Source organism: Amblyraja radiata, chromosome 14, assembly GCF_010909765.2.
Source record: "Amblyraja radiata isolate CabotCenter1 chromosome 14, sAmbRad1.1.pri, whole genome shotgun sequence".
NCBI lineage: Eukaryota > Metazoa > Chordata > Chondrichthyes > Rajiformes > Rajidae > Amblyraja > Amblyraja radiata.
Window position 1 is genome coordinate 29618201 of NC_045969.1, and position 22232 is coordinate 29640432.

General features: G+C 42.0%; 1 protein-coding gene across 3 annotated transcripts in view; it reads left to right on the forward strand.

Moving 5' to 3' along the window:
* The window catches only part of pcid2 (PCI domain containing 2), a 28577-nt gene that overhangs the window by 3579 nt on the left and 2766 nt on the right, over positions 1–22232 (forward strand). For 2 of the 3 annotated variants that reach the window (XM_033032962.1, XM_033032961.1), the window contains exons 3-15: positions 3389–3474; positions 5485–5574; positions 7246–7319; positions 8485–8550; positions 10432–10473; positions 12452–12506; positions 13633–13736; positions 14718–14793; positions 17073–17214; positions 17410–17510; positions 18858–18931; positions 21070–21195; positions 21305–21428. In XM_033032962.1, coding sequence (XP_032888853.1) covers positions 3439–3474; positions 5485–5574; positions 7246–7319; positions 8485–8550; positions 10432–10473; positions 12452–12506; positions 13633–13736; positions 14718–14793; positions 17073–17214; positions 17410–17510; positions 18858–18931; positions 21070–21195; positions 21305–21428 — 1110 coding nt within the window. In that variant the 5' untranslated portion in view covers positions 3389–3438. Of the gene's footprint in view, positions 1–3388; positions 3475–5484; positions 5575–6851; positions 7060–7245; positions 7320–8484; positions 8551–10431; positions 10474–12451; positions 12507–13632; positions 13737–14717; positions 14794–17072; positions 17215–17409; positions 17511–18857; positions 18932–21069; positions 21196–21304; positions 21429–22232 lie in introns of all 3 variants that reach the window. The other variant, XM_033032963.1, reaches the window with a different exon arrangement.

A 22232-nucleotide genomic window follows, 5' to 3' on the forward strand; every position in this document is an offset into this window, starting at 1 on the left:
ACAAGGTCCCACATAAGAGATCAGTATACAAACTTAAAGCACACGGTATTGGGGGTTCAGTATTGATGTGGATAGAGAACTGGCTGGCAGACAGGAAGCAAAGAGTAGGAGTAAACGGGTCCTTTTCACAATGGCAGGCAGTGACTAGTGGGGTACCGCAAGGCTCAGTTCTGGGACCCCAGCTATTTACGATATATATTAATGATTTGGACGAGGGAATTGAATGCAACATCTCCAAGTTTGCGGATGACACGAAGCTGGGGGGCAGTGTTAGCTGTGAGGAGGATGCTAGGAGGCTGCAAGGTGACTTGGATAGGCTGGGTGAGTGGGCAAATGCATGGCAGATGCAGTATAATGTGGATAAATGTGAGGTTATCCACTTTGGTGGCAAAAACAGGAAAGTAGATTATTATCTGAATGGTGGCCGATTAGGAAAGGGGGAGATGCAACGAGACCTGGGTGTCATGGTACACCAGTCATTAAAAGTAGGCATGCAGGTGCAGCAGGCAGTGAAGAAGGCGAATGGTATGTTAGCATTCATAGCAAAAGGATTTGAGTATAGGAGCAGGGAGGTTCTACTGCAGTTGTACAGGGTCTTGGTGAGACCACACCTGGAGTATTGCGTACAGTTTTGGTCTCCTAATCTGAGGAAAGACATTCTTGCCATAGAGGGAGTACAGAGAAGGTTCACCAGACTGATTCCTGGGATGTCAGGACTTTCATATGAAAAAAGACTGGATAGACTCGGTTTGTACTCGCTAGAATTTAGAAGATTGAGGGGGGATCTTATAGAAACGTACAAAATTCTTAAGGGGTTGGACAGGCTAGATGCAGGAAGATTGTTCCCGATGTTGGGGAAGTCCAGAACAAGGGGTCACAGTTTAAGCATAAAGGGGAAATCTTTTAGGACCGAGATGAGGAAAACTTTTTTCACACAGAGAATGGTGAACCTGTGGAATTCTCTCCCGCAGAAGGTAGTTGAGGCCAGTTCATTGGCTATATTTAAGAGGGAGTTAGATGTGGCCCTTGTGGCTAAAGGGATCATGGGGTATGGAGAGAAGGCAGGTACAGGATACTGACTTGGATGATCAGCCATGATCATATTGAATGGCGGTGCAGGCTCGAAGGGCCGAATGGCCTACTCCTGCACCTATTTTCTATGTTTCTATGCAGGGCTGCAGGCATCTCCTAATATGTGGGAATTTGATTTGTGCCAATATCTAATGGATTGAGTTAAACCTCAACTTTGGCTATTTAAATATGCAGGTTGAACACTGATTTCCAGCACCCTCGGTTCCATAGCCTTTCTGGATTATCTGTTTTTTTGGATCAACAGAGGTCACTTGATAATGAAACGATAATACACCCCAGGCCCACTAATGATACTCCTCCTATGTCTCTAAAGCACGATGGAGTGCCAGAAACTTAAATAAAACAAATATAAAATGTAAACTGAATGTGAATAGAATGATCTGCCGACCCATCCCCAGCTCCCACTGTCTCCCCGGCCGTTTAGAGCTCCGGCTTCCGACTCGCAACTCGCAAGATGCACCAGCGAGCCCTTCTTCACTCGCTGCACATTCCAGTGACATGGCTGTTGATGCGGCTCACGTTGTAGCCCCAGGGGACAGAGCTTTCTTCGGGTCACCTCCTCCTTTGTATCCTTTCGGTGGGTGCAGAAGGCCTTGTTGGAGCACCGTGCGAGTCAGCAGTGGTGTCGGAAGCCAGGGCTCTAAATGGCCGGGGAGATGGCAGATCCGTCCACTGTATCTGACATCTATTATAATGGGGTCGTTAAAACAAAGGTTTACTATATTAACTTTGCGAAACAGTTAGGAGAGAATATTGAGAGCATAATTAAATCTGTCACGTCGGAGGGACACACTGGAAAGGGCGCTCGCCACTCGCAATGTCAGCTGTGGCTGCTCTGGAAATTTCAGTAGGCTCTCGTAATTTTGTCCGGATTATAAGGGTGGGAGGAACATCAATTGCTGGAAAATCGGTGTTCAACCTGTATATTGTTGGGCAGTAACATTTCTGACTCTTGGGTTACAAACAGGTCTTGGGAAGGACTTGCTCCCTGGGGAGGACCTGTAATAATAAACTTGAGTATGTGTATGTATAAACAACAACAGCTTGTAGTCATATATTTGTAGCATGGTAAGGCAACCGATGCTGTTTTACAGGAGGTTGTCAAACACTAAAACTGGCTGTCAACGTATGGCAGTGATGTGTTTTAGCAGGAATTCCAATCACAGGAGGGTTAGAACAGGAAAGGAAACCACTTGCCAATCAAGCTCAGTTTAAAAACATCCAGCAAGTTTCACTCATCTACCCTCTCACCATGTTCCTGCAGATTATTTATTTTCGAGTTTCTGTCCAATTCCTGTGGCAATGCCACAATTGAATCGGTCTCCACTATTCCTCCTTGCACTGGATTCAAATTGTACCACCTGCTGCATGAACAAAAGTGAAAAGTTATTTTTCATAACAAATTTGTTTCTTTTGGCAATCATTTTCATTATGGCTCTGGTTCTTATGCCATTATGAACAATTTCTGTATCAGCTATGTCTAAGGCCTAACAGAAATCTTTATCCCATCCCAAACTTCGCCAGCCTATCCATGTAATGAAAATTCATTTACTCTCGAATTCTGCTAGTGAATCTCCTCTATAGTCATACAATGACTCTTCATCTTTCCTAAAGTTCAGTGACTATAATTGAACACAATACTGTAGTTGTGGTTAAACAAGTATAAAGGTTTATCATGACTTCATAGCTCATGCACACTCTGCTTTCATTTACAAATCTTAAAGTCCTGTATAGGAGTTAAACGTGGTCATGTGGTTCTACAGTCTACGTGATGTTAGTGATTCTGGTCATGTAGTTTGGTTACTATTTGACATTTTTTAATCCCAGATGTATTTGTTAACTGAATTTAAATTAATTATCTGCCACGTTATGGTGAAATCATGTTTCCAAATCTTGGCCTCTTCTAGTCCAATAAACTTGGAATCAATACAGAAAATGCTGGAAAAACTACCAAAGTGGAAAGAGAAAGTTAATTTTTCAGGTCCGGGACACTTCAGCTCAGAATCGTTCTCTGTTTCTCCTCCCACGAATGCTACCTGACTTAAGTGTTTTCAGCACTTTTCTTTCTTATATCATAATTCAGGTTCTACAGATTTATTTAATCAATATTTTGCAGTTATATTGGTGATTAGATATAAAACTCAGAAATACAAATGTTTTATGTATGATATTTTTTGTATATAAAAGGAAGGCATATTATTTAATCTTTGTATTTCATACCTGAATAATATTTGGCATTCCTATCAGTGTGACAGCAGATTCTTCAATTGATTGTTTGTTTTGAATATCTCCTCAGGTGATCTGTCATTTTACCTCAACAGTATCTGAACTGCCATTCTGCCAACAATGGCACACATCACCGTGAATCAGTATTTGCAACAGGTAATGCTATAATAGATTTGGGGGTTACATAATACGAATGAAATTAGACAATCTAATAGTGGTCACTGAGCAATGTCAGCACTATTACACATTTTCCATGGTTTCAATGATTATATCATGGCGGCATGGTGGCGCAGCTATTGTGTTACTGCCTTACAGCATCAGGGACCTGGGTTTGATTTTGACTTTGGGTGCTGTCTGTATGGAGTTTGTAAGTTCTTCCTGTGTTCGCGTGAGTTTTCTCCAGGAGCTCCAGTTTCCTCCCACATTCCAAAGATGTACGGGCTTGTAGGTTAATTGGTTTTGGTAAAAATTGTAAATTGACCCTAGTGTGTAGAATCGCTGGTTGGCGCGGACTCGATGGGCCGAAGGGTCTGTTTCTGCGCTGTATTTCTCAACTAAATTAAACTATTCATTGTGTTTGTGGGCAGGAGCATTATTAAATCACGAACTGATAGTCACATGAAATATCAAAGCAGAAGACCAACGTGCTAGGGTTTTGCAGTGTAAGGAGGAAAGAGTTGGAGCAGTCTAGAGAGGAAATTCCAGAACAAGGCTGTGGCAGATGAACTTATGTCTGCAAGTGGCAGAGTAATTAAACGTGGGAATGATGGAGATGGAGTTACGCAGAAATCTCAAGTAGGCCAGATGTGTGTCCATTCAGGCATGTAAACCAAACCTACAGGTTGCTTAACCAGGAGTCAGCAAGTGACTGGAGTAAACATTGAGAGGTATACTAATATGTTTCGGCAATTTGAGATCAAGAAGGAGGTGGTGTTGGGTCACTTGAAAAGCATTGAGGTGCTTTCAGGGCCTGGTGAGATCTATCCCAGGTTACTGAGAGAGGCAAGAGAGGAGATTGCTGAAGGAAACCTTTGTGTCTTTGTCATCCACGGGCAAAGTCCTGGAAGACAATGTTTCTTTATTCAAGAAGGGAAGTAGGAATAATCCAGGAAATTATCAGCAGGTAAGCCTCAAGTCCATGGTGGTGTTCTAATTTTAATGATTCAGCGTAGGAAAAAGCAACTTTGGCCCACCGACCGGCAGTCACCCATATACTATGGAATCAAGGGATATGGGGAAAAAGCAGGAACGGGTTACTGATTTTGGATGATCAGCCATGATCATTTTGAATGGTGGTGCTGGTTTGAAGGGCCGAATGGCCTACTCCTGCGTCTATTTTCTTTGTTTCTATCTATCCTACACCTACAGAATCTCAACAATTCACAGAAGGCAATTAACCTACAAAGCTGCACGTCTTTGGATGTGGGAGGAGACCAGAGCACCCAGAGAAAACCCGTGCAGTCACGGCGAACATATCAACTCCGTACAGACAGCATCCGTAGTCAGGATTGAACCTGGGTCTCTGGCGTTGTAAGGCAGCAACTCTACTACTGCACCAATGTGTTCTAGATTTTATCAGAACCTGGTGAAAATGTTGCTAAAAGGAAGGGCTACAGTTAGGACATAGTATCTCTTCTGTGAATTCAATTGCAGTGGAGACAATGTATTTGGGAGAATTAAGTAGTCACGGCTGTTATACAGCAGTTATGGGTGTCTTTATGTCTGCAGAAAGTTGAATGAAGGAGGATGACCAGGAGTTGACTGGAGATAGCGAAGGTAGTGATGAGGTTTTAAGCAGCAGATGAGATGTTGAAATAACTGTTATACAGGAGGAAATAAGAAAGCTTAGTGTTTGTATGGATGTGGTTTAATATGAAACCAGAAGATAAAAGAAACAGCCAAAGCTGGAATTTTGCACAAAAACAAAGTGCTGGAGAAACTCTGTGCATCTGTGGAGCAAATTGGCAGGTGATATTTTGGGTTAGGGCTCATCTTTAGTCTGTGGAAGGGTTGTAACCCGAAACATCGTCTGTCCAGTTGCCTGGCCTGCTGAGTTTTTTGCTTAATGTGAAACCATTCTGGTTCAGTTTCATCCAATTACCAGGGTGTGGAGCTTATTTATGGACACTTACATTTCTAACATCTGATTACTTATTTCTTTAATAGGTATTGGAGTTCATCGACAGCAGAGATAGTGAATCCTGTGCTGAATTTTTATCATTTAAACATCCTCACATTGCAAATCGTAGGTTACAGGTAGGATCAAGTGCTTCCTTTGTGAACATAATTCAGTGGAGATATGGTATTTAAGAGGAAATCGCAACATATTGCATATTAATAAGACACATATTAAGACACATGAGCACTCAATTAGTCATAGAGTTATACAGCATGGAAACAGGCCCTTCAGCCCAACTTGCCCACACTGATCAAGATGCCCATCTACACGGGTCCTACCTGCCTGTGTTTGACCGATATCATTCTAAACCATGTACCTGTCCAAATGTCTTTTAAGAGTTGTGATAATACCTGCCTGAACTACCTCTTCTGGCAGCTCAGGCCATACACCCATCGCCCACTGTGTGAAAAGTTGCCCCTCAGGTATTTCGGATATAGAGGAGGGACCTGCTGACCCATCCCTGGATCCCACTGTCTCCGCGGCCATTTAGAGTTGTGTCTTCTGACCCCACTCCTGACTCGCAAGGTGGACCAGTGAGTCCTTTATCCACACTGTTCCTGTGATACGGCTGTTGCTGTAGCCCCTGGTGACAGTGCTTTCTTTGGGGTGCCGCCACCGGCTAACACGCTCAGTCACCGTGGGGCTCCCTCCCCTCTCGCCTGCTGATGTTTCTTGATGTCAGCGGTGGATTTGTCCACTCCCTGCTCAACAGCCATCGAATGCTTCTCCCGTCACTCTGTCCAGTTGCCCTCCTTCCCACACCGTTTAGTTTTATTAGTTTCTATTAGTTTTATTTAAGTTTCTGGCACTCCATGGACATTTAGTGACGTAGAAGAGTATCATAAGCGGGCCAGGAGTGTATTGTAAGAAAAATGGGTGATCGAGAAAGGCTCTGGAACGAGGGTGCCGGAAAATCGGTGTTCATTTTGTATCTAAAATTATGCATTGTTTGGAAAGAGTGTTTTGTGGGAGGTTGTTCCTATTGGAACAGGGGTTGACGATAAGAGGTCACAGGTATAGTGTCATACAGCATGGAAACAGGCCTTTCGGCCCAACACGGCCCAATGCCGAACAATATGCTTCATCCAGCCTAGTCCCATTTGGTCCATATCCTGCTAAACCTTTCCCCACCATCTACTTGTCCAAGTGTCTTTTAAATGTATCTATAATATTCGCCTACCTCCTCTGGCAGCTTGTTCCATGTACCCACTACCCTCTGAGAGAAAAAGTTGTGCCTCGGGTTCGTATTCAATCTTGCCCCTCTCATCTTAACCACTCTTGTTTTTAATTCCCCTCTCCTGGGCAAAGGACTCTATCCATTCACCCTATCTGTTCCTTTATCTATACAATGAAGGGAGAAGAACAGAGAGTGAAAGGAGGAAAACTTTTTTTACGCAGCATTTGGTTGGAATCTGGAATGCTCTTCCTGCGACAGGTTCCACTCGGGTCTTTAGAGGGAATTGGATAAATATATGATGAGCAAAAAATTGTAAAATTACAGAGAAGGGGCTGGAGAGTTTTCCTCTGGTACAGACATGATGGACCAAATGATCTTTTGTGATGTAAGTATTGAGTGATTTAATGATCTAGCAGCAGTTGCTGTTTAAGCATCTATCACTTAGTCCAACACAATGTTTTGCACAATGCATTTATTTATTTTGTTTGATTTTGAACAAACTGTTCAGATGGTTACTTTAAATCAATTTCAGAGATTCCAAATTAACCTTTTTTTTTGTATTTGAAATTAGTTAGCAAATCCAGAGGAGAGATGCCAGCAGATCCTAGAACCTCCTTATGATGAAATGGTAGCAGCTCATTTAAGGTAAAGTAAAACTTCACGGTTATTATTATTAACATTTTTTGCAACTTATTTTTCTCTTTGGAAATATTTTTTGTTCACGTACCCATGCAACATATTGTTTACAATGTCACTGTATGATTGTTTATGAGCATGTTAGCTTGTTACTGTCCCATTTCTCCTGTTATTGGGAAGCAACTGCCTCTGTTATGTGTTTTATGGCTCACTATTGTGATATCTAACAGATCAAACGCATCACGTGAATCGTTGAGACCTACCATTTGTCACTTTTCAAAAATATTTGTTAATCTTCATACCTCTTGAACTTGCCCCCTCGCTCTTTATAGCCATCTAGTATTAGACATTTCCACCCTGGGGGAAAGGTCCTGACTGTCTCCCCTATCAATGCCTCTCATGATTTTATATACTTCTATCAGGCCTCTCCCCAAACCCTGAAGTTCCAGAGAAAGTAATACCAACATCTCCCTGTAGCTGAAACCCTCTAATCTTGGCTGAATTCTGGTAAACCTCCTCTGCACCCTCTCCAAAGCCTCCAAATCTATCCTGTAATGGGGCGACCAAAACTGCATGCAATACTCCAAATGTAGCATAACCAAAGTCTTAGCTGCATCATGCCTGCCTGACTCTTATATTCGCTGCCTCTAGAAATGAAGGCAAGCATACCATACACCTTCATCACCACCCTATATAGTGGGCTGCCACCTCAGTGAACCATATACCTGGACTCCAAGATCCTTCTGCACATCAATGCTGTTAAGTGTCTTGCCATTATCTGTATACCCTCCACTTACATTCAACCTCCCAAAGTGCAACACCTCACACTTGCACGGATTAAAATCCATCTGCCATTTCTCCACACATTTCTGCACCTGATCTATAATCTTCTAACACCGCTGTTCTCTGACATCTCTTTAAATATAACCCTACTATAAATCTTATTATCTACTAAATTATTGCCTGTAGAACCCAAGATTTTTGGTCATCATTTAATCACTTGAGGTAAATGTTTTTCTGTTGTTGCTTTATTAATCAAGACATATTAATTGTATATGGAAGATTTGAGCAGTGAGAAAAAAATCTGAGAAATAAATAATCGCGCCTAAGGCAGCATGTGCTATTTGATTGAGGTAAAATGCAGTGAATAATCTTATTCTTTTTGCCTTCACAGGTGCGCTTTTGCTGTTGCAAATCATGATTTTGTAGAGGCATATAAATACCAAACATTTGTAGTGCAATATCCTTAAACCAGAATACTGAAACATGGTGAAAAAGAATTCAAAGAAACATGTTTTTGTGTGTTTTCTTTTAGAAAGTGTTGCTTTTGTTCTGAATGTTCACCTAATATCATTTTCTGCTACCTCAGGTTCTTATACGTAAGAGCTTGATGTTGTACACTATTTGCCCAATTTGTACCAATCTTTGATACAGATTTGATCTGCTACAATTTGCTGTCCTTGACAGTTTCTAAACAAAATTCCTCCTCATCTCCCCTATAATTCTTCTTCTAATTAGCTTGACCGCTCACAACTTTGAAATCCTTTTAGGAATCTGAACCTGGACTAAATGTCTCTGGCAAGTCGAATTAAAGAAAATCTTACCACTTTTTATACCTACGTTAAAAAGGGAGGGTAACCAGGGAGAAGATAGGACTGCTCAAGGAAAAAGAGGAATTTGTGCTTGGATTCTTGGGATGTAGGTGAGGTACTAAACGAGTACTTTGCATCCACTTTTTCACCAAAGAGAAGGACATGTCAGACAATGAGATCAATGTGGAGAATGCTAATATGCAAGGGCAGTTTGAGATTAGGGAGGAGGAGGTGTTGGGGTTATTGAAGAGCATGAAGGCGGATAACTCCCCAGGACCTGATGGGATTTATCTCGGGTTATTGAGAGAGGCAAGACAGGAGATCGCGGGAGATGAAGATCTTTGCGTCGTCGCTTGCCACAGGCATGGTCCTGGAGACTGTAGAAATTTGCAGAGGCCAATTAACCTGCAAAGCCACCCGTCTTTGGGGTGTGGAAGGAAACCGGAGCACCTGCAAGAAACCCATGTGGTCGCAGGGAGAATATGCAAACTCTAGACCGACAGCACCCGTAGTCAGGATTGAACCTCAGTCACCGGCGCTGTGAGGCAGCAGCAGCACTACCCGCTGCACAACTGCAGCTCTTACATATTTTCTCCCAACTTTGTATATCTTTGTAGAGGATCTTGTCAATATTAGTACTGCATTCATCATTTGTTTGGCAATTCAGTATCTAGGCATTTGTTCCAAAGAATATAATGACTGAGCATAGTCACCTCAACCTACCAAAAGCACACTAGATGGCCACCAAGTGGTCACAGGAGTGGAAGGCAACCCCATCTACATTACACAGCTACATCTCTTCACCAGATAAAAGCTGTCCAGGGTCTGACCTCCCAAGAGGCGAAGGAATGAAGCTGAACAGACTTCGTACTGGAGTTGGGCGTTTCAATGCCAGCATGTGGAGATGGGGGCTCCGCCAGAGCCCTGCCTGTGAATGCGGAGCAGGACAACAGACAGCCAACCATGTCATCTTTGGGTGCCAACACCCACCAAAAGGAGCTCAGGGCCTGGCAGACATTGACGCAGAGACAACAACCTGGCTGCTCAACACCCGGCTTGAGATCTAACTATTCCTTTGGTTTATGTTTCATTTGCAAAAAGAAGAAGAACCTAGCAAAGACCAACAAACAATTTTGAGACAAGCATTCTTTTGGGTAACCTGAATTTATTGGTAGTTATGTTGGGAAATGCTGATAGTGACACCCTGTTGCTGGCACTTCCTAGTCAGTTCAGTTTATCATGTGGTCCAGTGACAAGTTTTATTTTGTTTTGCTCCAATAACTAATTAATGGTTGTTCAAAAAGCCTATGACCATTAATTTTAATTTCTTGCCTTTCTTCCCACTATTTTTGTTTGGTATTTCGGTGTTATCCCTCTTTTTTGATCAGAAACTGTGGGTGCACTAACCTTCCACCTCTTCAGATTGAAGCACTGTCACAGAGAGTTTATTAGTATTGAATTGATTATGGTTTGGTTCTCTGTTTATTTAAAAAATATGACATAAATTGTATTTTCCTTAATTGCAAAACATCATTCTTGAAGGCCTTCCAAGCTCACAAAGAGGAGAACTGGTAAGTCAGAGCTGTTAACTGGGACATTCTTGATGTCTTCTAATATCACTGTTTTGAATTGAGTTTCTGTACTGTCCTTTTTTGTCCTCATTTACATCAATGATTGGTTTCTGCACAGCCTTGGATGGAATTTTATTTTTGCCCTTTGTGGTATGTTTCACATAAGTAACATGGTTTAACTCTGTGAGCACGTATTTCAGGCTGACAGGTACATTATTAAGTGACAATTGTACTATCAGAAGTACGAGAACTTATAATGTGTAAGGCTGAAAGAATGTGCGATGATGTGATGCAAGATGGTAATGTTAAAATACAAGTTGTGGCCTACAAGTTGTGGTCAATCTATACCCTCCAAACTGCATCAAGAATTGTAAAGCATTCTTGGTTGACAGCCTGCAACTCTAAGATTGGAATATGAAATTGGAATTATATATTGCAGGACAGAAAGGCAGACATTGTCTGACAGAGCTCTTAATTTTTCATAATATTACAATACCTTTTGCCACCAAGCATCATTATGTTTACTCAAAGAGGACACCTGGAAGATTTATGAAAAATCTTATTTTATCTATGTTCCGTTGGTTGACACATTTGGTGTAGATGTCGTAGAAGTTAACGTAGGATTAGAATAATGAGTGTTTGATGGTCAGCGTGGACCTGGTGGGTTGACTGGCACATTTCTGTACTGCAACTCCGACTTATAAGAGTCATACCCTTGTGATGATGAGGAAGGTTATGGGAGTTGGAAACGGCCAGTAGTGGGTGCTGATTACTTGGAGCATTTCAAGCCACTTCCACAGCATATTGCCATGCTGGCCAGAAATGACAAAAGTTTCAGGATCCTTTATTTAAATTTAAAAATATCTTAAATCAGTTTAATCTTGTAAACCCGTACCCTTAACAGACGTCTGGGTAATTTTGCTCTGAATGATCAGATAGCCAAATAGATTACCACAAAATCCACAGTGAGTTGGGACATAGTAGTTAGTTTGGTAAACTAGTACCAAATAATGTACAACCTCAATTTCACCGTGTATTCTCTGTGTATTATCACTGGGTGGTGCTGCAGTGTTATCACTGCTCAGTATTATCACTGGGTGGTGCTGCAGTGGCAGCTTCGCCAACAGTCTGTCTCGTCCTTTCCTTCGTTGTTTTATAGTATGTGTTAAATGCATCTTTTTAATGTTCTTTAGCTTGGTTTATGTCTGGGGGTGGTTGGGGGAAACCTTTTTTAATCTCTTACCATGACGGAGATGCAACTTTTTCTGTATCGTCTGCACTGCGGCCTAACATCGTGACGCTGGCGGCCTCTTGTTGGGGAGCTCCAACTGTGGGAGCTTACAGACTTAACATCGTGGAGCTGGCGGTCTGTCGGGGATCGACCTTGGAAGCCCCAACCGCGGAAGCCTGCGGACTTTAACACCGTGGAGCTCACAGTCCCTGGTTAGGGACAGGCTTCGGGAGATCCAGGCCGCAGGAGCTTCGACCGCCCTGACTGCGGGAACTTTGATCGCCCCGACGCGGAAGCTTTGATCACCTCAACTGCGGATGGTTCGACTCCCCCGACCGCGGAGAATAAAGAGGGAAGAAAATTAGACTTTATTGCCTTCTATCACAGTGTCGAATGTGGGGAATATGCTGTGGTGGATGTTTATGTCGACTTTTATGTAGTTGGGTGTCTTGCTGCTTTTTTTGGTATGGCTGTATGGTAAATCAAGTTTCGCTGTACCTTAATTGGCACACGTGACAATAAACAGACCGTTGGAAGATTTAACTCCTCCATATTTCTCCTCATCTTTTAAATTGGATGATTAAAGTAATATAAAAAATGGGAGGAAATTTTTTTGTAGTTAAAGTGTCTGCCATTTTTGGGGAAAAAAACATGAATTGCTGAAGAGCTTGGAGAAGGAGCAGTTGTAGATTACTGTATTTTGATAGTTTAGTTTTGATTTTGACATTTGTCTTTTGTCCTTCATAGGGCTTTACCGATTATGTATGCAGTAGCTCTGGACCTGCGAATCTTTGCAAATAATGTGAGTAATGCAAAGTTTACGAAGCTGTTTTAAATGGATGCTCCTTTGCTGGAACATCCACAGCAATACAGCCTTTATTCTGCTATTTTCCTGCAGGAGTTTCATAGGTTCTGGTGAAAGTACGTGCTCAGTGCAGGTGAAAATGTCATTGTTACATGACAGACATTTGATTGACAGATGCAAATCCACAGGACCTGCAGCATTTCTCATCTCCTCGCATTGAGCACTGCACTGACAAGTTCACTCATGCAGAGGCTGAAGAAGGGTCTCGACACGAAACGTCACCCATTCCATCTCTCCAGAGATGCTGCTTGTCCCACTGAGTTAATCCAGTACTTTGTGTCCACCTGTTGATGTCTGGGAATTACAAAGCTGATATTACTGATTTGACCATAAGGCTGTCTCTAAAAACCCAATAGCCACATCAACAAGGAGTTCTGCCTCTTCCCCCTGGGCTAGCATGTTGGCCATCAGTCTCACAGAAAAACATTAACTCTCAGTTCCTTTCGATGATGGGAAAGTCAATACCCGTGATGGTGTGGGCAATGTCCACTACTTTTTGCAGTCTCTTGTTCTTGGGCATTCAGGTTACTGAACCCGGCGACTCATCGAAGCTGCAGCTTCACAAACTTTACTCAATCCTAACACTACATGCCATCCTTGAATGATGTCTTTGACTGCAGGAATGTCCATTTGTTCCCATTCCATTGGAATACCCTGAAATTAATGTAGTGCTACTCCTGTGAAACTGCATCAACCAAGGTGTGATGAACTTGGCTCCTGTTGGAATCAGGAGGAGGCTTTCTTGCACTGACAGGTTTCTGATCACTGTGTTTCATGTGGTTTAGGGTCAATATTGCAAGACTCCCTCCTGCCAATATACTCCCTCCTGCCAATCTCCACCACCAGATTATAATATGGTCCTGGGTCATTATATAAACTCTACACAATGTAATGATATAGTGTCAAGTCATACACTTGCACCTCTAGAGAAAAAACAGGCTGGATGTGACATACATAACATTTAACATCAAAGACATAAATGCAGTTATAACCTGAAATAAATTATTGGAAAACTGTTAACTAGTTTTATTTTCTTAATTTACCCACCTCCACTCGCATCTAGGCTGACCAACAGTTGGGCAAGAAAGGAAAGGGCAAGACTGGAGATATGCTGGAGAAAGCTGCAGAACTACTGATGAGCTGTTTCCGGATTTGTGCCAGTGACAAGTAGGTATTTCAATAACAAGTTCTGTTAAATAATGATGGCGATAGATGGCCTGACTTCAGGCCAGCATATAAAAGCTAATGTCTGAACTGTGAGCAGTGATTTTAAAACAAATGTGGCCACAAATAGGTAAGGATGCAAAACTGGGGCCAAAGGTAATCTCAAATCTGTTTCGCAGTTACAGCCTCTGTTATTAGTATTGATTTATTATCATCACGTCTAGCTAGATACAGGGGTAAAATGTGTTTATGTGTTTTCCAGGCATATGATACTGTACATGAGCACAGCAGTACAACAGGTAGTACAAAGAGAAAAATTACTATTAGACTGCAAAATATAATGTTGCAACACAATAGCATTACAACTACAACAAAAGATTAAAAAAATTAAAAAGCTCAAGGACTGCAATAAGATAGGTTGGGAGATAGGGATGAGCGTAGCTTGTGAGAAGACTGTAAGTAGTCCGATAATAACAGGGCAAAAGCTGTGTCTGTCTGATGGTATGTGCTTTATGTATCTTCTGCCCACTGGGAAAGGGGAGATGACCCAGTGCAAATGGTCCTTGTTATCAGAGCAGTTTCCTTTTTAACCCTTGGAATTGCTTCAGGCTATTTCCACAGTTATATCATCATACTAAACTTTCCCAGATTTTCTGTCCTCAAGCATCACGTTGTGAACCATGAGGTTTCATGCAGCACTGTAGTATGACTTGTGTGGTGTCATGTGAAAACTTCTAAACTATACATCAGAATAGAAGGAAATTATTACTATGAAACATCAGTGTGGATGGTAGGTGAATGCCACTGGTGGCAAAGTACATTGCTGCTTACTGTTTATAGATGCTAAATATATGTACCATAGAATGTCATATCACATAACAGTATATCTGTGCAGCATCAGAGCAGCTGTGTAGGATTATTGTCTGGTTTTCCTGATAGCTTTTTATGACAGAAATAAATTTACCAAATTATTTTTTAAATTAGCCGTGCAGGAATCGATGACTCTAAGAAATGGGGAATGCTGTTTCTCGTCAATCAGCTGTTCAAAATATACTTTAAGGTGAGAAAACGTATTTGTATTTCTGGCTTTGTAACAGCGCTCTCCGTGTAAACTCTGCGTTAATATAAGATGAAGAAGGTAAAGTGCGAAATGATATGGCTAGGCTGGGATACTAGGATGTTGGGCCACAGCGGGACTTTGTCTTTGTGCCCAGCAGCTGACCATATGGAGGAAGAGCAAGCAGCAGTAAGATGTAGCTGTGCACTCCTTGTCATGGGTCATGAACAAAGTCAGGTATGAAAGCAGGCCACAAAGGGGCCCAGGGCAAGTATAGTCTTCCTCGAGGGGGCAGAACTCAGGCTTGAAGAACTTTGACTTCAAGCACCTAGCAAGGGAAGCCTGCAGCAGTTGCTGTCCTTTCCTGCCTGCTTCCTGGAACATGGCTTTAATGTGCCGTGCATGCATGCATTGGACGCACTGCATTTTTACAGTGGCAACTAATGCAACAGATAATTGATCCAATGGTCCCATATCCAGAAGATGGAGTGTGCTTGAATGGATTATTGCACATCAATACGTTATGTACTATGTTTACATATTCTGTTGTGCTGCTGCAAGCAAGACTTTCATTGTCCTATCTGGGACATATGACAATAAAACACTCTTGACTCTTGACACTTGACTTGCTAGCAGCATATATAACTGGCTGAAGAAAGCAAAAAGGAAGATGCTGGAGTCAATCATAAAAGATGAAATAGCGGCACATTTGGATAGCACTAACTGGATCGGTCCAAGTCAGCATGGATTTACGAAGGGGAAATCATGCTTGACTAATCTTCTGGAATTTTTTGAGGATGTAACTAGGAAAATGGACATGGGTGAGCCAGTGGATGTAGTGCACCTGGACTTTCAGAAAGCATTTGATAAGGTCCAACATAGGAGATTAGTGGGCAAAATTAGGGCACATGGTATTGGGGGTAGAGTGCTGACATGGATAGAAAATTGGTTGGCAGACAGGAAACAAAGAATAGGGATTAACGGGTCCCTTTCAGAATGGCAGGCAGTGACTAGTGGTGTACTGCAAGGCTCGATGCTGGGACGCAGCTATTTACAATATATATACATATATCAATGATTTAGATGAAGGGATTCAAAGTAACATTAGCAAATTTACAGATGACACAAAGCTGGGTGGCAGTGTGAACTGTGAGGAGGATGCTATGAGAATGCAGGGTGACTTGGACAGATTGGGGGAGTGGGCAGATGCATGGCAGATGCAGTTTAATGTGGTTAAATATGAGGTTATCCACTTTGGTAGCAAAAACAGGAAGGCAGATTATTATCTAAATTGTGTCAAGTTGGTAAAAGGGGAAGTACAACAGGATCTGGGGGTCCTTGTTCATCAGTCAATGACAGTAAGCATGCAGGTACAACAGGCAGTGAAGAAAGCGAATGGCATGTTGGCCTTCATAACAAGAGTTGAGTATAGGAGCAAAGAGGTCCTTTTGCAGTTGTATAGGGCCCTAGTGAGACCACACCTGGTGTATTGTGTGCAGTTTTGGTCCCCTGATTTGAGGAAGGACATTCTTGCTATTGAGGGAGTGCTGCGTAGGTTCACAAGGTTAATTCCCGGGATGGCGGGACAGTCATATGCTGAGAGAATGTAGCGGCTGGGCTTGTATACTCTGGAATTTAGAAAGATGAGAGGGGATCTCATCAAAAACATATAAGATTTTTCAGGGTTTGGACACGCTAGAGGCAGGAAACGTGTTCCCAATGTTGGGGGAGTCCAGTACCAGGGGCCATAGTTTAAGAATAAGGGGTAAGGCATTTAGAACGGAGATAAGGAAACACTTTATAATCACAGAGAGTTGTGAGTCAGTAGAATTCTTTGCTTCATAGAGCGGTGGAGGCCGGTTCTCTGGATACTTTCAAGAGAGAGCTAAATAGGGCTCTTAAAGATAGGGGATATGGGGAGAAGGCAGGAATGGGGTACTGATTGTGAATGATCAGCCATGATCACATTGAATGGCTCAAAGGGCCGAATGACCTACTCCTGCACCTATTGTCTCTTGTCTATTTAGATAGCAAGTTCATAGGTTGATGCTCACCAACCTCTAGATACATGATTGTTGGTCAGTTATCTGTTGGATTAATTGTCATAGTACAAATGGCAGTGAGTATAATGCATGCGTGACTGGTTAAAGGCATTTTTCAAGTGTCTAGCATCCAACCCTGGGTAGCAGGTATTTCTATGAATAAATGCTTTTCTCTGAGCGTAAAATGAAGTCTGCTTGAGATTAGTAGAGTTCAATATTCTACCCATTTATATTTTATAGATCAATAAACTCCATTTGTGTAAACCCTTAATCCGAGCAATTGATAGCTCCAGCTTAAAGGATGAATACAGTATGGCGCAAAGAGTGACGTATAAGTATTACGTTGGAAGGAAAGCCATGTTTGACAGTGATTTTAAACAAGGTGAGGAATGAATCATTTGTCCCATATTAGAATGACCAGCTAAAAAACAAAACAAATTGTGTTAATTTATTCCATGCTTAAGATTCTATTAATCGTGTAAAATGTTTAAGATAGGAATAGCAGATAACCTACTATGTAATGCATATTGTAGAGTGGTGATGCTTTCTAAAAACATTAAATTTTCAATCTTTACAGCTGAAGAATATCTGTCATTTGCGTTTTGCCATTGCCACAGGGCCACCCAGAAAAATAAGCGGATGATTTTGATTTATTTGCTACCTGTGAAGATGCTTCTTGTAAGTAAACCTCATGAAGAACTGATAATAAAGCTCAGCAAGTACATCTTGGGAGGCAACAGCAGTTGTTAAAGTATTGATACTGAGTGTTATGATGACTATGATGAAAAAATTAGGGAAGAAGATTAGACTTTATTGCCTTCCATCGCAGTGAGGAATGTGGGGAATCTGCTGTGGTGGGTGTTTATGTTAACTTTTATGTAGTTGAGTGTCTTGTTTTTTTAGTATGGCTGTGTGGCAATACAAATATCTCTGTACCTTAATTGGTACATGTGACAAAAGACCTTTGAAATAATTGCTGTTTTCTAAATATTCCCTCACCGATACCTGCTGCATTTGGCCTGATTAATTTTTCAGGACAAGGTTCAGCATTGCCACTTGGCCTCTTGAAGGGCCAGAAATATTGCTCCCCTCATAAAAGAATTGCTCGAAACGTTCCTAAACATATTTGTCTTAACCTGTTTGTCTTAACCATGGTTCTATGATTTTGGCTGTAGCCCCTCTTTCCCCTTCGCCCAAGGGAAGACCCTTCCCCAACAGTTACAAACAAACCAGAGAGCAAGATATCTTCAGAAGCCTCTTGACCTTCCTGCCTGCACTTTATCCTTCAGCCTGGCAGTCACCTGGTCCTTCTCTTGATCACTGCCTGAAAGGTGCTGTCCACCGAGCACTCAGCCCCATGGATGCACTACAGTGACGTCAGCTGTTGCTGAAGCTCTCAAATATGGAGCTCCAGCCCCTTCGTCGTCCTTTATGACTGAGGAAGAGTCCTGGAGCTCTGACATAGCAAGGGATGTGCATTCTACAGGAAAAGTACTTTGTTGGATGTGAATTCCTTCAGAGCTCCCCGAGTGCACTTTTCAAACTTTTATTTTTATCATTTTGTTTTACTTTTTCATTTGCTCAAGTCAGGGAAGATTTCAGCTCAAAAGATAGACCTCTCCATACAGCAACCTTATCCACTCGTTACATCTACCTTATGTAAAGATCTCTGCAGCAGCATTGCTGCAATTTCAATCGTGCCCGTTTCAGGCCGATGCCTGCCCTGTATTCTCAGTCCCTCATTCCGGCTTCAATCGCCCCGACTGCGGACCCCGGTTCGACTCCCCCGACCACAGGAGAAAAGTAGGAAAGAAGATAAGACTATTGCCTTTCATCGCAGTGGGGAACGTGGAGGATCCGCTGTGGTGGATGTTTATGTCAAATTTTTGTGTAGTTGTGTGTCTTGTTGCTTTTTAGGTATGACTGTATGGCAAACCAAATTCCTCGTATGTTGCAAAACATACTTGGTTAATAAATTATGATTATGGTTTCATTTACTCTCAACATGGTACGCTTGTTTTGCAGGGTCACATGCCAACAGTGCAGCTATTGCGAAAATATGACCTTCTTCAGTTTTCTGATGTCACCAAAGCAGTTGGGTATGATTTTTAAAGAGATTTGATTCTTTGAATTGTGTATTGATTGTCAGCAAATAACCTCATGTTCAGAGCTTTTCTTGAAGGATAAATCAACCATCCAGTTTTTTTCCCCCACAGGTATGGGATAGGTCATTCAGCCCCTCAAGCCTGTGCTGTCATTCAGTTAGATTGTATCATAACTCTATTTAAATGTTTTGAAACTTGAATTCCATTTCATAACAAAAAATAAAAACTTTTAAAATCTAAGTTTTGAAGTTTTCAGAGGTCAGGTCTCTGTAGACTATCCCTAGGTAATTTGTACAGACATCCATAAATTGGAAAATACACAAAATACTTGATATGGTAACCATACCTCCACACTATTGTAATGAGTGCATCAAAAGCAGAAGATTGAGAAGAATGAACCATTGCTAAAAGTGGAGATAGGGAGGAAACGTTCTGCCATGCGTATGACGTATATTAATTCCAACCTCACAGACAGCTGCAGTTTGTTTACCATTACAACAGTTCCCTAGCAGATGCTTTCTCTGGCCTGGAACTCCAGCAGCACATTGGCACTGTGGTAGTGTTGCTGCCTCAGCGCCTGAAACCCAGATTCGATCCTTACTATGGGTGCTTATAGTGCCGGGTTTGCCCACTCTCTCTGTGACCGCTTTGGTTTTCTCCGGGTACTCTGGTTTCCTCCCACCTTCTAAATACGTGCAGATTTGTAGTTGTAGATATAGCCAAGTCCATCACACAGACCAGCCTCCCCACCATTAACTACACTTCTATCTACACCAGATTCATAAGTGATAGGAGCAGAATTAGGCCATTCGGCCCATCAAGTCTGCTCCACCGTTCAATCATGGTCGAATGGCTTATCTAACTCACCCCCTCAATCCCATTCTCCTGCCCTCCCCATAACCCCTGACAACCGAACTAGTCAATAATCTATATATCTCTACCTTAAAAATATCCATTGACGGCCTCCAGCCTTCTGTGGCTTCGGAAAAGCTGCCAACATAAGTAAGTAAGTAAGTTTATTGGCCAAGTATTCACATACAAGGAATTTGCCTTGGTGCTCCGCCCACAAGTAACAACATGACATGCAGTGACAGTTACGAATGACTCAGAAAGAAAGAATGAATCAAAGACTTAACCCACCAGGGTCATTCCCCCTTCTCCCTGCTCCTGTCGGGCATCAGGTACAGAAGCTGAAAAGTGCACAGCACCAAGGTCAGGAATAGTTTCTGCCCCTCTGTTATCAGGCTTCTGAACGGTCCTTCCACAAGTTAGGGTACTCTCCGAATCACCTCAACCCTCTTGTGGACATTAGACATTATGTATAGATCTGTTGTGCTACAATGCTGAGAACTATATTCTGCACTCCATCTTCCACTTTGCTCAACCTACTATCCTTTAGTTTGAGGTATTTGTATTTATGTATAGAATTATCTGATCTGATTGGATAGCATGCAAAACAAACCTTTTCACTGCATCTCGCGTGACAATAATAAACTTAAGAACATCATATCCTTCTAGTACTCAATGTCCTGACCGAATATACATTTCTGCTCACGCAGTGGAGGAGTTTGGAGAGGTATATCAGGATGTTATAATGGGTACATATAGAACTGTTAAATAATGGCATCACAAATGAGTATGAAAAATGGAAGTAGAGGAGTCTGATGGAATCTTCTTCTTGCGTATGGCGTGCACAGCCTAAAGTTGTCGGACAACTTGTTCTATTTGATTGTGCATGTCGGGTTGATTGCATGTCGAAACAGGGCGGACCACGTGAATGTTGCAATCTCCCACCCCGTTTGATGAAATCGAGATCAAGGATAGATCCATGGGGGGCTCCAGAGATGACAAGGTGTTGGTAGAGAAATCCATTGCAGAGGACCCCCGATGACAGCTGGATATATTGAGAAAGAATCAAACTAGTGCCGTCTCAAGCATTCATACAGTGGAGAAAATACATTGAAGGAAAATGGCTGATCAGTTCTGTTGAAGGTTGCAAACGCTCATTGAAGAATGAGCGATGATGGTTGAGGGAGGCATAGGTTCAGGAAAATGGAAGTCAATGGATTGAGGAAAAATAACATATCCAGTTTTGGAATGTAATGTCCTTGTTTTGTCTTGTTTTTAATTAGTGAAGGGAACCTTCTGCTCCTGAATGAAGCTTTGACGAAACATGAGGCTTTCTTCATTCGATGTGGAATCTTTCTAATACTTGAGAAACTGAAGATAATAACTTACAGAAACCTTTTCAAGAAAGTGTAAGTGCAGAGCATACATTGTATTGTGCTATATGATGTTGTGTATGTCTGTAGTCTTCTCACGAATTGTCTTTAGTGATTGACCTGCAATTTGACTTTATTGTTCCAGGTATTTATTACTCCGAACGCATCAACTGCCACTTGATGCTTTCCTGGTTGCTCTTAGATCCATGCAGATCTTGGATGTTGATATCGATGAAGTCCAGTGTATTATAGCCAACCTCATCTACATGGTATGTATTGGGTCACCTTAGGTTGGATGGTTTCCCAGTTTGTGATTGCTGGGCAAAATATTGTTAACAAGATGTCAGGATTATTCCTAGATTTTAGGAATATAATTAAATGAGGAGAGTTTGTGCAACAAATTGGATAATGTTTTCTAAGTGCTGTCAGAGCCACCATGAGCCAAATAGTCTTCTACATTATATTACACTTGATTGTAGATGTCCAGAGGCTGCCTCCTCTGCATGTTAAAGTATTTACCACTTGTTAAGGTAGATTGGGTCACTCCCATTCATGGCAACATTTGAGATCCACTCATTACTTGATGGTCTGAGACATGAACGCAGGTCTTCCGCCAGGCAACATTAGTATCCTTTCAACCTGACAGTGATGGTTATTGCACTGATTAGAACCACTTCCACTGCACGAACCTATGAGATCTCCATTATGAGATTATGGTAAAAGAGTCATAGAGCATGAAAATAAGCCCTGTGGTCCAATCATCTATGCTGACCAAGATGTTTATCTTAGCCAATTCCTTTTGCCCACATTTGGCTCGTATCCTTCTAAACCTTTTGTATCCATGTACTTGTCTAAATGTCTTTTGAATATTGTAAGACAAAATCAGCGAGGAGGCTGTGCCTTACTCCAGGATATTAAGAAACCAGATCACGACAAGTGGGGAAGTGGATTGGATGCTCCAGTGGGGAAATACCATAAAATGGTATGCTCTCTGGAGTTGAAGAACAGCATGACTACAGATTGCCGCAGGGAAACTCGCATTCCATATAAGCGAGTTTGGTATTCCGACTGCG